Raw genomic sequence first — 13,714 nt, 5'->3', positions numbered from 1 at the left:
TACCCGGTGTATCGTTTTTGTTAAGGAGTGGGAAATGTAAGCATCAGAATGGAAGAATAAATAAATGCCCATTGCGTGGGAATTAGAGCAGTATAAAATATGGAGATTATTATACCCTTCTGTTTGATTTACCCCTTGTTGCCGCGTCTCTCGAGGATTTTTATGGAATAGGGAATCACGTGTGAGTGGGGTGTTTGTGAAATGTTCAGCTGCCGCAGACCTTAAGATTATATAGTTCGGCCTTCAGCTGTGAAAACTCAGGCGTGCCAGATTGTCCTGATGGGAAATGAGAATGTTCCGGGTCAGACAGTCGAGCTCCCTGCAGTTCACTGTTCTGTTTCTTAAACAGTCATTGGGCAGAACTTAACTCCATGTATATGTATTTTTTTCCTATTTGCAGACATTCCTTTAGAATAAGCTGCTTGGGAATTTGTGTAGTTGTGCTGGTAAGGATAAACGGAGGTGACTGTGCAAGCTGATGAGAAAGGCAGCTCCTGTTGTTTTTAGTCACTCGGTGCCCCTGCGTGTGCTCTGACTGCAGGGTCTGTACAATGCAGGGAGGTTTCACTGTGTTCAGAACTTACACTGTACACAAGTAAATGCAATTAGAAAGAGTTCTCATTATTAAAATAAACAGTACTTTAAGATTTTTATACCAAGTGCAATAAATATGGTAAAATCTAGCTGCATAGCATTCATTCTATGTTCATGAAATAATGTCTTTCTTAAATAAAAGTTTATATATGTAAGATGTCTAGCACATGTGCTTGGCACATGGTAAGTGATCCACAAGTGATAATGAATTTATTGTTTTAGTTTCTGCCTCAAGTGTAAAGTAGGGAATATTTTTTTTTTCCTGTAGGTAGTATGCCTATAAAAATAGCTTTCAATACATGGTTTTAAAATCTGATACAATAGCCCCAGCATTTATGATATCCTCATGTGGACCATTTCATTTTTTTAAAAAAAGATTTATTTATTTACTTGAAAGTGAGAGTTGGAGTTAGAGAGAGAGAGAGAGAGAGGGTCTTCCATCTGCTGGTTTACTCCCCAGGTGACTACAATGGCCAGAGTTGCGCCAGGCTGAAGCCAAGAGCCAGGAACTTTTCCAGGTTTCCCATGAGAGTGATATGGGGCCCACACACCCAGGCCTTTTTTCCGCTTCTTTTCTCAGACCATTAGCAGGGAGTTACACCGGAAGTGGAGCAGCCAGAAAATGAATCAGTGCTCCTATGGGATGCTAGCATCCCAGGCAGCGGCTTTATTTGCTATGCTGCGGCGCCAGCTCTTGAGTACTTCATTTTTGATGTCCACTTTTCTTTTGTATGTCTCTGGGTTTTATTTGCATATAGTATATTTTGGTGATTGAGGACCGTGACTGTCGGCTTTAGCATGCATTGGGATCACCTGGAAGGAGAACCAGTTTGCGGAGTTTCTGGTTCAGGAGGTGTGGGGTCTGGGACTTTGCATCTCTCACAGTTAACCAGGTGCTGCTTGGCTGTGGGCTGTGTTTGAGAATTCCTGCTCCCGGAGGCGGCTGGCTTGTGTTTTACAGTCAAGTGTCTGGGGGAGTTAAGGTACTGGCATCACTGATGTCGCCAAATTTACTGTACAATCCTTTAGAAATAATTTATAGAAAATTGTGGTATATACACGTGATTGTGCTTCTTGCTTAGGAACTTTGCTAAAGGTTAGTTTTGCATTAGAGAATTTTAATTTGTCTCTCTCTCTTTTTTTTTTAACTGATGCCATGAAACCACACATTTTTAGGGCCAAGTATACCAGTTTTGGGATCTATTTTACATGATGATTTCATGTGTTAGGGTTGATTTCTGAGAATTCGGGCATATCAATATGATATGGCAGGCTAACTAACAATAGAAACAGAATTTTTTTTAAAATCTTCTTTAATTCTTTTTGAGAACCTTTTTGAAAGTCTGGTCCAGAGTAGAGTTAGATGCTCCTCAGTCACGTCAGGTTTTTCACTCAGAATCTCCCTGACGCCAACACAACAGTCGCACCTTTCTTTTCTACAGGATGGCCGGTACCTCTGGGATATGAAGGTATTGAGGGGTTATTCTCTCAGGGAAGAAAATGCAGTCAGAGAATCTTTGTCCATGAGATGAGACCGAACTGTTCCCTGTCACTCAGGGGCTCCGGAATGTCTTGATGTGCCAGGCACTATGGCAAAAGTCAGCGCCAAAGTAATTTTTCCTGATCGTGTACGAGGGGTTTCAGTGGCTTGTAGGTTAACGTGGATCTGATTGTGTCAGGACGTTCCTGATAGACCTGTTGCAGTCTCACAGTTCACCAACAGAATTCGCATAGTGTGCACGTCCAGGGATGCCAGGTTCCGCTGTCTGATTTTGCTAGAACATGTCTGGAACATTCCATGTAGTGTGGAGCTAAGGGACAAATGAGGGTTATTCCCGAAGCGAGGAGGTGTGGCCGTATTTGCATATGAGCAAGGTGATGTCTGAGAAGTGTGGACAGCATCCTTGTGTCTTTAGCTCTCTCAAACCTCTTTCCCCTGCTACAATGTAAGATCCACTGTGTCCTCCAGGACTGGCACGGGACCTGGTGTGTATTCAACAGATGCTTGGAGGGGAAGATGCTGGTTACCTTCGAATATCTGCCACGGAAATGGCTTGTTAATGAGTTTTCTGACTGGAGTGTTCAGAGGGCTGAGGGAGGCACCAGCGATGGGGATTGGGGTGGGGAGGATTCAGTTTTGCAGAAGAGGCACTCGGTGGAGTTCAGAGATGCCCTGCAGCCAGATGCATGACCTTGCCCTTGCGTTTGAGTGCCTGGGTGGAGGCCACGGGAATGTTTACCGCTGCGGCTTGCTTGCTCGTGGCCAGGACGGTCTCTGCTGCTGTTTTCCTACGAAAAGATTTCATCCTTCAGACCATCACATCCACCAACCAAATATGTTTTCCGCTAAGCCAGGCCTGTCTTGTCTTTTCAGACTGAAGCAAGATAAAGAGCTGGAGCGAGAGCGGGCTGCCGCCAGCGAGCAGTTGACCAGGGCTATCCTCCGGGAGAGGGTGGCGAGCGAGGAGGAGCGCGCCAAGGCCAAGCACCTGGTGAGCACCAGCGACTCAGCGGGCAGCCCAGGGAGGGGTTCTGCGGGCAAAGCCGTGTTCCCTTTGCTTAGAATGTCTGGATTTTTGCCTTTCACAAGTAGCCGGCAGTTTATTAATAATAGCCACCAGGGACTCCAAGGCAGGTGACATCTGAAGCATTGGAGGAAAAAAAAAGAAAAACCAACACACTCCGCTCAGGCCCCGGAGGAAGGTTGTTTGTGTGCTTTGTGTCTTCCCTTGCTTTTGGTTTTCTAGTCTCTGAAATCTCCGGGGCCACAGCCTCGTCTTCTTTCTCTGCCTGCGTTCATCTGAGCAGACTCCAGCGCAGGTGAGCCAGCCTGGTTTGATCAGTCGTCCCCTGAGCTTCAGAAATCGGACGATGTTCAGCGAGGGCCTCGGGGGAACCATTTTTCTTTCTAAGAGAACAAATAATTGTTTTCAAATAAAATCTTAGTTTAAAGAAAAAGATCATGCAAAGGTTTCCTGAAACAAAAGGATTATTAGTAGGGAGGACATTTGAAAGACACCCGTCAATCTCTCTGATAGAATGAGGGTTGACACCGGCTGTGTCTCCCTCTAGACTGTGTGTTTCTGGTTATAGTTCACACTGTTCAGAACTTGGATGCTGCTATAAATGGTATTTGGAAGCATGAACATTTTACTGAAATGTAGTTAAAAATTAAAAAAAAAAAATTCTAGAGTCAGAGAGTGGCAGGGTGGGGTGGGGAAAGAAAGAGTGAGAGGGAGCTCCCATCTCGTCTGCCACTACCCAAGTGCCTGTCATGGCTGGGGCTGGGCCTGGGGCCAGAGCCCGGAATCAGGGACAATCCAGATTTCTCACCCGGCTAGCAGGAATCTAGCTTTGTGAGCCATCACCACTGTCTCCCAGGGTCCGCATCAGGGGCCAACGGGAGTCGGGTGCTCCAGCCGGGGGCCACACCCAGACACTCTGATGAGGGGCTTAGGTATCCTAACTGGCCTCTTAACCGTTAGCCCCCCCCCCCCCGAATGTAGTTTTTAAATGGCAGAATAATATTCTATCATAGTGAGCTTAATTTATTGAGCAATTTCCCGTTGTTAGATGCTTGCGGGGGGAGCTGCTGCGGGTGAAGCCTGCAGTGTGACTGCTCAGTCTCCGCCATAGCCTTTCTAGAAGCCCAGATGTGGCCTCTCAGAAGCTTTAGTCACCATGGGGACACAGCTGCCTCTGCCCGGAAGTGGGACCGCGTAGTCTGGGACTTCAGAATGCTGCGCAGTGTTCCTAGTTCAGCAGAACAACTCCATGAGAAAAGGGTCAGTTTCTGTTCATGCCTGGTTTTATATTTTTGCAGTTACTGCGTTAATTTCAGGAAGGTTGACTTCTTTTTCAGTTTCTTTTTTGGAAACTGCTGCGTAATAATTGTGCATTTGTATGGAGTTCAGAGTGATAATTTGACACCATAGGTAATGATCAGATCAGGGCAAACAGAGGAAATAAAAGGAAGTCCACTTGCAGTGACTCTTTCTTCCGTGACGGAGCTGAGGTCTAGGCTGCTTGGGTAGATGGGGAAGCCAGAACCGGGGTGACAGGTGGAGGAAGAGAAGCCCGATTCAGTGGGGTCCATCCAGCGACCAGCGGGAGGGCCGCATGCACTGAGTGGAATCAGGGGGTCAGGGAGTTCCGTGGAAGGAAAGTGAGCTGTGCAAGCGGCAGGGCTTCAGAACTAGGGACGTTGAGTGGCGACTCACTCCGTTGATGGTTGCATCTGCTGTACATCTAACTAAGATCTGAGGAAGTTGAAGAAATGGGAAGCCAATTGGTTGAAGGGTCGTTTTCATGCATAAAGTTTCCCTAGTTGAAGGTCAAGACTGCGGTGGAGAGGGTAAATAGTGTGCGCATTTGAGGGAGCAAAGTTCTTAGCTTCCAGTGGGCAGAAGAATCCTGGGTTGGTTTTGTCTCTCAGGTTTTCCTTCTTGCACTGTATCCTTGACACTGTCCTTATCCTTATCCTCTGTCCCTCTGTGTTTGGAAATGCCTTGTTCTTAGCTCATGGAGACAAGCTAGATTCATACGCTTATCTCATTAACCCTTCCTCCCCCAGGCATGTGTACATATATGTGCTAAGGTCTAAAAAGGGGAGGATTCTCACCAAAAATGTGAACATATAAAAACTGGAAAGTGATTTCTTACCTAACAGTATCTGTAATATTATGTAATGTGGTTTGATTGAACCAGCTTTTTTTTTTTTTTTTTAACTGATTCTGGGGTTATTTGCTACAGATGGCAAATCATAGTATGCATGGCTCCTGAATTTTATCCATCATAACATTGGACAAATAGAATTCTGAAAGCGGCTGGGGAACAAAAGTAGACTTTATATAATAGGATGGCAGCAATTCAGAGAGTGGTGCGAGTGTTCCCAGGCATCTGAGTGTTAGCACAGAGCCACAGCAATGTTACTGTCTGTGGCAATTTATGTACCAAGTGATTTCCAATTTATTTAGCAAATTTCACTCTGTATTCTTATTATTTGTTATGCCAAAAGATAAATGCATATATATATGAATATATACATATATTCATTTTGTACAGATCAGAAAATACATACAAATGTTTTTAAAGTCACTCACAAAGTACCCTTTCTAGAGAAAATTACTGTTACCATTCAGGTTCATTGTTTTGATATTCCCTTTCACTAAGTTTATATACAGTATTTATATTTATGTGCCGAGATAATAGTGTACATTTTTAAAAATCATTCTTAAAAGAGCCTTCACATTTTATAACATTTAGAGTATGTAGTAAACATTTCTATAGCAATGCATGTTTTGTATAGTTAGGTTTTTGGTTGAATGTATATCACTGAATTTTCTTCATTTTTAAAAATAATGCAAAGATAGCATAGTTTGGAAAGTCTGAAAACGACTGTTGTAGTTCCGTCACGTGTTGCTGATGTGCGGCCTTGCAAACGTTCTTACTGCCTTTGCCTCTCAGACGCACTCCACCCAGGCTTTGGGGTGTTGCACTCTGTGCCCCGTCGTCCCCTGAAACAACAACGTGTGGCGTGGAAAGTGACTCTGAGCCTGCTGCTGGGGGTTCATGCTCCAACCCTCGATGCCGCCACCGCCGTTCTTAGCTCTCACCGGGGGCTTCTTGAGCGCTGGCCAAACATCGCGTTGTAGCTTTTTTGATTTAGCACCCAATTGTTGCAGGCTGCAGAAAGTGACGGCTGGCCCTGACACATGAGAAGTCATTGGAAAGCTGTCTGAGAACTGTGCTGGGGGCCAGGAGTCCGAGGTTGCTACAGGTTGAGTGGCCCTTCTCTGAAATCCTGGGAAGCAGAAGTGTTTCTGGATTTTTTTTTCCAAATGTTGGAATATTTGCATATTAATAACAAGATATCATGGGAATGGGACCTAAGTCTAAACATGAAATTCATTTGTTCTCATATGTATCTCATAGCTGTAGCCAAAAGGTAATTTTAAGCCGTATTTTCAGTGTGTCTACATATACACATTAAAAAAAATTATTTTATGTATTTATTTGAAAGGCTGGGGGAGACAAGGAAGAGAGAGAGAGGGAGAGAGAGATGGATCTATCTTCAGATCTTCCATCTGCTGGCTGTCTCCCCAAATGACTACGACAGCCAGGTCTGGGTCAGGCTGAAGCCCGGAGCTGGGAACTATCCTGCTCTCTCCGCAGGGATGGCGGGGCCCAGATACTGGGCCAGGATGCTCTGCTTTCCCTGGCACACTAGCAGGAAGCTGGATTGGAACAGAGTAGGTAGAACTGGAACCTGCACCCTGCTACCGGATATGGGCACTGCAAGTGACGGCTTAGCCTCCTGTGCCACAACGCTGACCCTCTAGGGTGCCCGTATTTTGACTGAGGCCCATTAACGTGAAGTCAGCTGTGGGGTTTTCGACTTGTGGCATCATGTTGGCGCTGAAGAGCCTTTGGAGTTTGAGTTTGTGTATTAGAGATGCTCATCATGTACTGTGAAAAAAAATTTTTACCCCTTTTCGGTTTCCCCTGCTCACTGACAACTGACATTTAGATCGTTGTGTCCTTAGCTGTGAGTCCAGCTCCCCTTCCCACAATTGTTTTAGCAGCTAACTTACTGAAGCTCTTTTTTTTTTTTTTAATTATTTATTTGAAAGTAAGAGTTACTCAGAGAAAGAAGAGGCAGAGAGAGAGAGGTCTTCCATCTGCTGGTTCACTCCCCAATTGGCCGCAACGGCCGGAACTGCGCCAATCCAAAGCCACGAGCCAGGAGATTCTTCCTGGTCTCCCAGTCGGGTGCAGGGGCCCAAGGACTTGGGCCATCCTCCACTGCTTTCCCAGGCCACAGCAGAGAGCTGGATTGGAAGAGGAGCAGCTGGGACTAGAACCGGCGCCCGTATGGGATGCCGGCGCTTCAGGCCAGGGCGTCAATCCACTGAGCCACAGCGCTGGCCCTATTGAAGCTCTTTGAAGGGCAGTGTCAGTGGCCCTGACATCGAAGCTTTAAACTAGGATCGGATCAAACTTTTCCCCTTTGGAAGAGTTGCATTAGCCAGCAAGCTGAGTTCCACACCAGATTCCAGAGGGGCCGACCAGTGTCTCCCCCTGTGCTTCCCTGCTCTGGCCAGTGCTTGAATCAGCTGATTTAGCTACAGTTTGTGGAGAGCCAGTTCACTAATAAAAAGATCAAATATAATTCACATTAAGGGTTCGCTGCTTAGGTGCAGAAAAAGCACAGTTGTAAAGAACAAAGGCTGATTCGGAACACAGGACCTGGGAGCCTGTGAAGTTCACGCACTTGACATTCATGTATCGTTAACACTCTGTACATGTAATCTAATATGTGCCATGTCATTTGGTTTGTGTTTTTAAAAGTAGGTTTTTTTTCCCTTTGGGTTATATTTGATTTAACAATGTCAATTCAATTTTTGAATTACTCTTTTCTGTCTTATTAATCTATATTGGTTTAATGTTGTTGATTTCTTGTTATTATCACAACCATGTAGTATTTTCTTTCTAAAAGAAATCCAAACTTTTGAAAGAAGCCTCTGGGGCAGGTGTGTGGTGTAGCCGTTAAGTCACTACGTGGGTTGGCTGCATCCTCTGTGGGAGTGCCTGGTTCAAGTCCCAGCTGCTCCACTTCTGATCCAGCTTCCTGCTAACGCACCTGGGAGGCAGGTGATGGCTCAAGTACCTGGGTGCCTGCCATCCACATGGGAGACCTGGATGGAGTTACTGGCTTCGGCTTAGCTTAGCTTATCTTAGCTATGGCAGGCATTTGGGGAGTGAACTCACAAAAGGAAGATTTCTCTCCTTTCTCTCTCTCTCTTTCTCTCTCTTTCTGACACATACACACACAAATAAAATAAAAATAAAGAAAATGAAGAAAAGATCCTTAGTGTACTTATGTAAGGCAGTATTTACTTAAATATTCTGGGGATAACATACCTAGCTGTGAGAGTTTCCTTCATTATGTAGGAAGATGTTATACTGGGTGCTTACTGTATGGAAAGTACATTACTGGGTACCAGGAATGTAGAAAGAAAAACGATAAAATCCCATCCTTAAAGAATCCAGTACGATGTGGGAGACAGATACAGATACTAATATTTGGAAATGCTAAGTCTGTCCTAAAGCCACGCTGCTTCTGGTCTTGTGATGATTCTTACATCTGTGGGTGCAGAGACTTTGTCTCCCTTTTGCCTCACTGCTGTATCTGTATTCAGGTGCAGACACACATTTGAGGGCCTGACATATGCCACCGCCCAGCAAACAGCAGGGCAACAACAAGCAGTCACAGGAGTTGAATCTACTCAAGTCGCAGCAGTAGGAGCACACGTAGGGGAAGAACGGAAGGGCTTTCATGCTGACGATGCATGAAGCTGAGCTGACTCTTAGGTATGAGCAGGGAATTGCCTTCGAAGTTGAGAAGGAGGGTTGGCGGGTGCAGCCGAGGGTATTGCAGGCCAAGGCTCGAGCTTGCTGGGTGGGAGGGACGGGGCAAGAAGGAGGGAGGAGGGAGAAGTGGTCATCAGGGCCAGGATCCCGGAGGAGCATATACACCTGTGCAGGTCCTGGGTTGGCTGCCTAGACAAGTTTAAAGGACAGCAAGGAGATGGCTGGAGTGCATTTTGTGAGGCCTGGAAGATTCACTTGAGGAGGGAATGAGCAGAGCATGGAGACCAGTTAGCTTGTGTGGATCCAGGTGAAATCAGGTGGTACCCCAGCCTGGCCACAGCTGCACAGAGAGAAGCGAGGTCAGAAATATTTGGGAGATAACATTGCAAGGGTTTTTTTGGGGGGTTTTAAGGGTTGAAAGAAGCATGGAGGCTACAAACTGCCATGTTTCTTGCATCAGCAACTCTATATCATTCTGAAGAGAAGAATTAGCCGTCAGTGTAAGCAGTACCATGGTGAAGAGTACGCTGTGAGGGGTCCATTTTCTTTAAGACTGGGGAGTATCCTAGCCTCCCATCGCGCTCCTGTGATCAGCCCTTGTGAGAGCACTAGATCCTTAGTATTTGGGTCCCTCTCCCCTCCCTTTGTGACAAATTTATTAAACACCTACTCTGTCCTGGGTGCTGTGAATTGCCGGGATGTGAAGATGGGTTAGATCCCATTGTTTTTCCTCAAAGGGTCTCCAGTCAACTTGGTGGAGAAGGTCATTTTTTTTCCTCCTTCAGTTAGAACTTTTGAGTTTGAAAAACCTCACACAGTTTGGGGAAGAAAAAGTAACACTGGAAGAAATCGGGTGGGAGAATGCATAAATTCAGTTTTTGCAAATTTAAGTGACTGTTTCACCAAAATGTCACTTTTCATCCCCTGTTTCTCTTTTGTCTGAAATGCACCAGTGAAGCAATCAAGAAGAAGAATTGATTAATTTTGTGCTGTGTGCTTTGTGGTTCTGTGTTTTGTTTGTGCTTCAAGCTGTGACAGTTGAAATTTCATGGTAAAAGAGGGCAAAGGTTTTGAACGTGGTGGTATGTGGCACAGTGACCGAATTGAAGGAGGTCGATAAGAAGACCACCGTGGCCCCGATGCAAGCGAGGTTCTGCCCACGGGCAAAGGGTGCAGCTGGGGTTGTCATTTTGCAACAATCAGCGTGGTGCATGGTCAAAAGTACTGCGTATAGGAAAGAGCACAAGTCATCACTTGGGGCTTTCAGCTTCTTTGAAATTAGGCAGGTGGATGCAGTTTCGGTGTAGCTGATTATTCTGGGTTGTTTTATTGGGCACTTAAAAATTTTTTTTATTTAATTTGCCAGTTCTTTGTGCAATCTGGTGTTTCGGTTCTGATTGCTGTTTAAGTTCTCCCTCTAGTTATATATGTGTGTGCTGGTTGTCTTGCCTTAGACACTCCTGATTAGTTAGATAGGCAGACAACATTCATTTGTGTTGGATGCATAAAATGGAGTGATTTTGAGCTTTTGCTCTTGAGGACTATTTCAATATAATTTCCACTTATGTGTGAAGGAATTGAACAATTTTTGGTGGAAGAAATTTGCTTCAGTGTTATTGGTGAGAATGGGATCTAGGATCCACTTGCAAGTCCTTTTTTTTTTTTTTTAAATATTTGAAAGAGTAGCAGAAAGAGAGAGATAGAAAGGTCCTTCCATCAGCTGGTTCACTCCCCAGATGGCTGTAACAGCTGGGTGTGGGCCAGGCTGAAGCCAGGACCCAGGAACTCCATGTGGGTCCCTCACGTGAATAGCAAGGGCCTAAGTACTTCTTAGGGGCATCTTCTGCTACTTTCCCAGGCACATTAGCAGGAAGCTGGATTGGAAGCAGAGTGGCTAGGACTTGAACCAGCCCTCTGAAATGGGATCCCGGCGTTTTAATTGTCAGTTTATTGTGCTGTGCCACAGTGCTGGCCCCGGGAGCCACCGTTTCTGACTGCTGCCCAGTGAATAGCTTTTCAGAGCAGCTTCCCTCTAGACAGGGGAGAGGAGATGCATGCCAGGCCGTTTTGCCTCCTGCGTGCTTGGATTCCCCAGGCCATTACAGTTTCCAGGATAAAGCATTGGTCTCCCAGTTTCTCCCTCTGTGTTCTTAGTTAGCACGAGTGGTCCCTACTCCCTGTTTGCTATGACAGCGTTGTTATTGAGACCTGGAAATGCACGCAGCCCTGTGGAGAAATTGCTGATCAGATACTCTATGACGGGACCACTTTTGGGTTTGCTTGTTAGCACTGTGAAAAGAGGAAGCATGTTTGGTTTCTGTTTCATGTTAAAAGCTCAGAAGAGGAACAGGATTGTGATTACAGCTTTATACCTTGCTCGTGTCTCTGAAAACTTAGCCCGATGAATGTATTTCTCCAACGGCATCCTCCCCTCCTCATGCAGTTTGGCAGAAATACATAGGATCTTAACCTCACCAAACGGCTTTAAAGAAGGACCATGCCAGGCTGACCAGCCACAGAAGGGCCTGCAGGTGGAGAACAGCCCAGCACTGTTCCAGTAGTGGAGAGCAGATCACACTGTCAAGACTGGGAGGGGCCAGTGCTGTGACGTAGCCAGTAAAGCCACTGCCTGCAGTGCCTGCATCCCATATGGGTGCCAGTTTGTGTCCCCAATTGCTCCACTTCAGATCCAGCTCTCTGCTGTGGCCTGGGAAAGCAATGGAAGATGGCCCAAGTCCTTGGATCCCTGCACCCACGTGGGAGACCCAGAAGACACTCCTGGCTCCTGGCTTCAGATTGGTGCTGCTCCAGCTGTTGCTGCCATCTGGGGAGTGAACCAGCCACTGGAAGACCTCCCTCTCTGTCTCTCTTTGCTTCTGCCTGTCTGTAACTCTGCCTTTCAAATAAGTAAGTAAAATCTTTAACAAACAAACAAACAAAAAAAATGGACTGGGAGTTTGTCCTGGGAACATGGCACAGAGGTGACTGCGGGGCACTAGTGCTGCCTTTGTCCCAGGAACATCTCAGACTGTGTGACCGTTGACAAAGTGATTAGATGAGAAGAGTGCCCAGTTGAGTATAATGCTATTGAGGTTCTTAGGAACAACTAATATTTAAAGACAACTGTCCATAGCAACTCTGCTTAGAATGCGTTGTCATATTTTCCTCCTAAATGTACTTTAAAAAATATTTGACAGGCAGAGAGAAAGAGAGCGAGAGAGAGCCCCTTGCAAGGGGAATCTCCTGTTTGTTGTTTCACTCCCCAGTTGCCTGCAACAGTTGGAGCTGGGCCAGACTGAACTCAGGAGCCGGGAGCTCAGTCCGTGTCTCCTGGGTGGCAGGAACCCAAGAGTTTGAGCCTTAATCTGCTTCCTGGCTAAGGGCACATGTGCCAGAAGCTGGAATCCAGAGCTGGAGCCGGCACTCCACCCCAGGCCCTTTTGACACACTCTGCAGACATCCCAAGCCGTGTCTCAGACATCTGGCCCCTAAATGTTTTGTGTTTTTTTTTTTTTTTTTTTTTTTTAAGATTTATTTATTTTTATTTGAAAGTCAGAGTTACGCAGAGAGAGGAGAGGCAGAGAGTGAGCGAGCGAGAGGTCTTCTATATGCCGGTTCACTCCCCAGATGGCCGCAAGAGCCGGAGTTGCACCAATCAGGAGCCAGGAGCTTTCTCTGGGTCCCCACTCGGGTGCAGGGGCCCAAGGACTTTGGGCCATCTTCTACTGCTTTCCTAGACCATAGCAGAGAGCTGGATCGGAAGTGGAGCAGCCAGGTCTTGAATCAGCACCCATATGGGATGCTGGCACTTCAGGCCAGGGCATTAACTCACTGTGCCACAGCACCAGACCCCCCCACCCCCACCCCCATGCACTTTTGAAAATGCATCAGATCACTTGCAAATTGCTAGACTCAGGGCAGCTCTTGTTGAGCGGTGTGCTCTGTGGTGGCCCTGCCGTAAATAGCTCACTGACACTCTCACTTGGATTGTTGTGGGCGTCCAGGTGGGCACCAGAGAACCCCGAGTGAACATCCAAGGAACTAACATGGAAAGGTGCTGGGTATAACCCCACGTCTTTCTAATGACCTGGCGTTTGCTGTTCCCATATTGACTTCAGTACCCGGCGGGAAATGAGCTGTCATTAGGGCTGGGAATTCTACCGACCTGACATCATCATCTCGCAAGCACAGCCCTGGGTGCTTGCCTTCACCTGTAACAGATTAGCGGTTTAACAGGACCCTAGTAGATCCGGAGGAGGTCCCACGTGGCTTGGAGGAGCCCCTCTTGGTTTAGCGGCAGTCTTTCCAGTTTGTCTTCATGGAAAATCCCCAGAACCCTCAGTTCTCATACAGCATCTGTGAGTCAGGCTCTGCCCATTCCGGACACGGAGTCCAGTGAATTGACTAAGAGTATTGTTGGCGATGTGAGCATGTGCAGTGAGAACTACTTCGTTGTTCTTTGCTAGACATTAGCTCCTTCACCGTGCTGAGTGTTCTGGTCCTGTACTTGTTTCCCTTGTGTGTCCCTGCTGCTGTTGCTTAGATATGACCCCTAAAAGGCACTGAGCTGTGCCCTTTCTGTGTTCTCGAGTTTCTGAACTGTGCAATACTGGTGTGTGTGTGTGTGTGTGTGTGTGTGTGGTGCATGTGTATTTTTGTGTACCCTGGGGATATTCGCTTAACCACAAAGACATTCACCATTTTGGTCCGGCGCGACTCCCTGCTCTTTTCTTTGCTGACTGTCGTT

General features: G+C 46.4%; 1 protein-coding gene across 6 annotated transcripts in view; it reads left to right on the top strand.

Annotated features, from left to right (window-relative positions):
- CHCHD3 (coiled-coil-helix-coiled-coil-helix domain containing 3) overlaps nt 1–13,714 on the top strand; it is a 282,325-nt gene that overhangs the window by 101,421 nt on the left and 167,190 nt on the right. For all 6 annotated transcript variants that reach the window (XR_011387457.1, XR_011387456.1, XM_008258130.3 and 3 more), the window contains exon 4: nt 2,969–3,086. Coding sequence is in view for 4 of the 6 variants with exons in the window: in XM_008258130.3 (XP_008256352.1) it covers nt 2,969–3,086 (118 nt within the window). In the remaining 2 variants the exon portion in view is untranslated. The remainder of the gene's footprint in view (nt 1–2,968; nt 3,087–13,714) is intronic.

The sequence above is a fragment of the Oryctolagus cuniculus genome, chromosome 3 (genome assembly GCF_964237555.1).
Source record: "Oryctolagus cuniculus chromosome 3, mOryCun1.1, whole genome shotgun sequence".
NCBI lineage: Eukaryota > Metazoa > Chordata > Mammalia > Lagomorpha > Leporidae > Oryctolagus > Oryctolagus cuniculus.
This window is presented reverse-complemented; position numbering and strand designations above follow the sequence as displayed.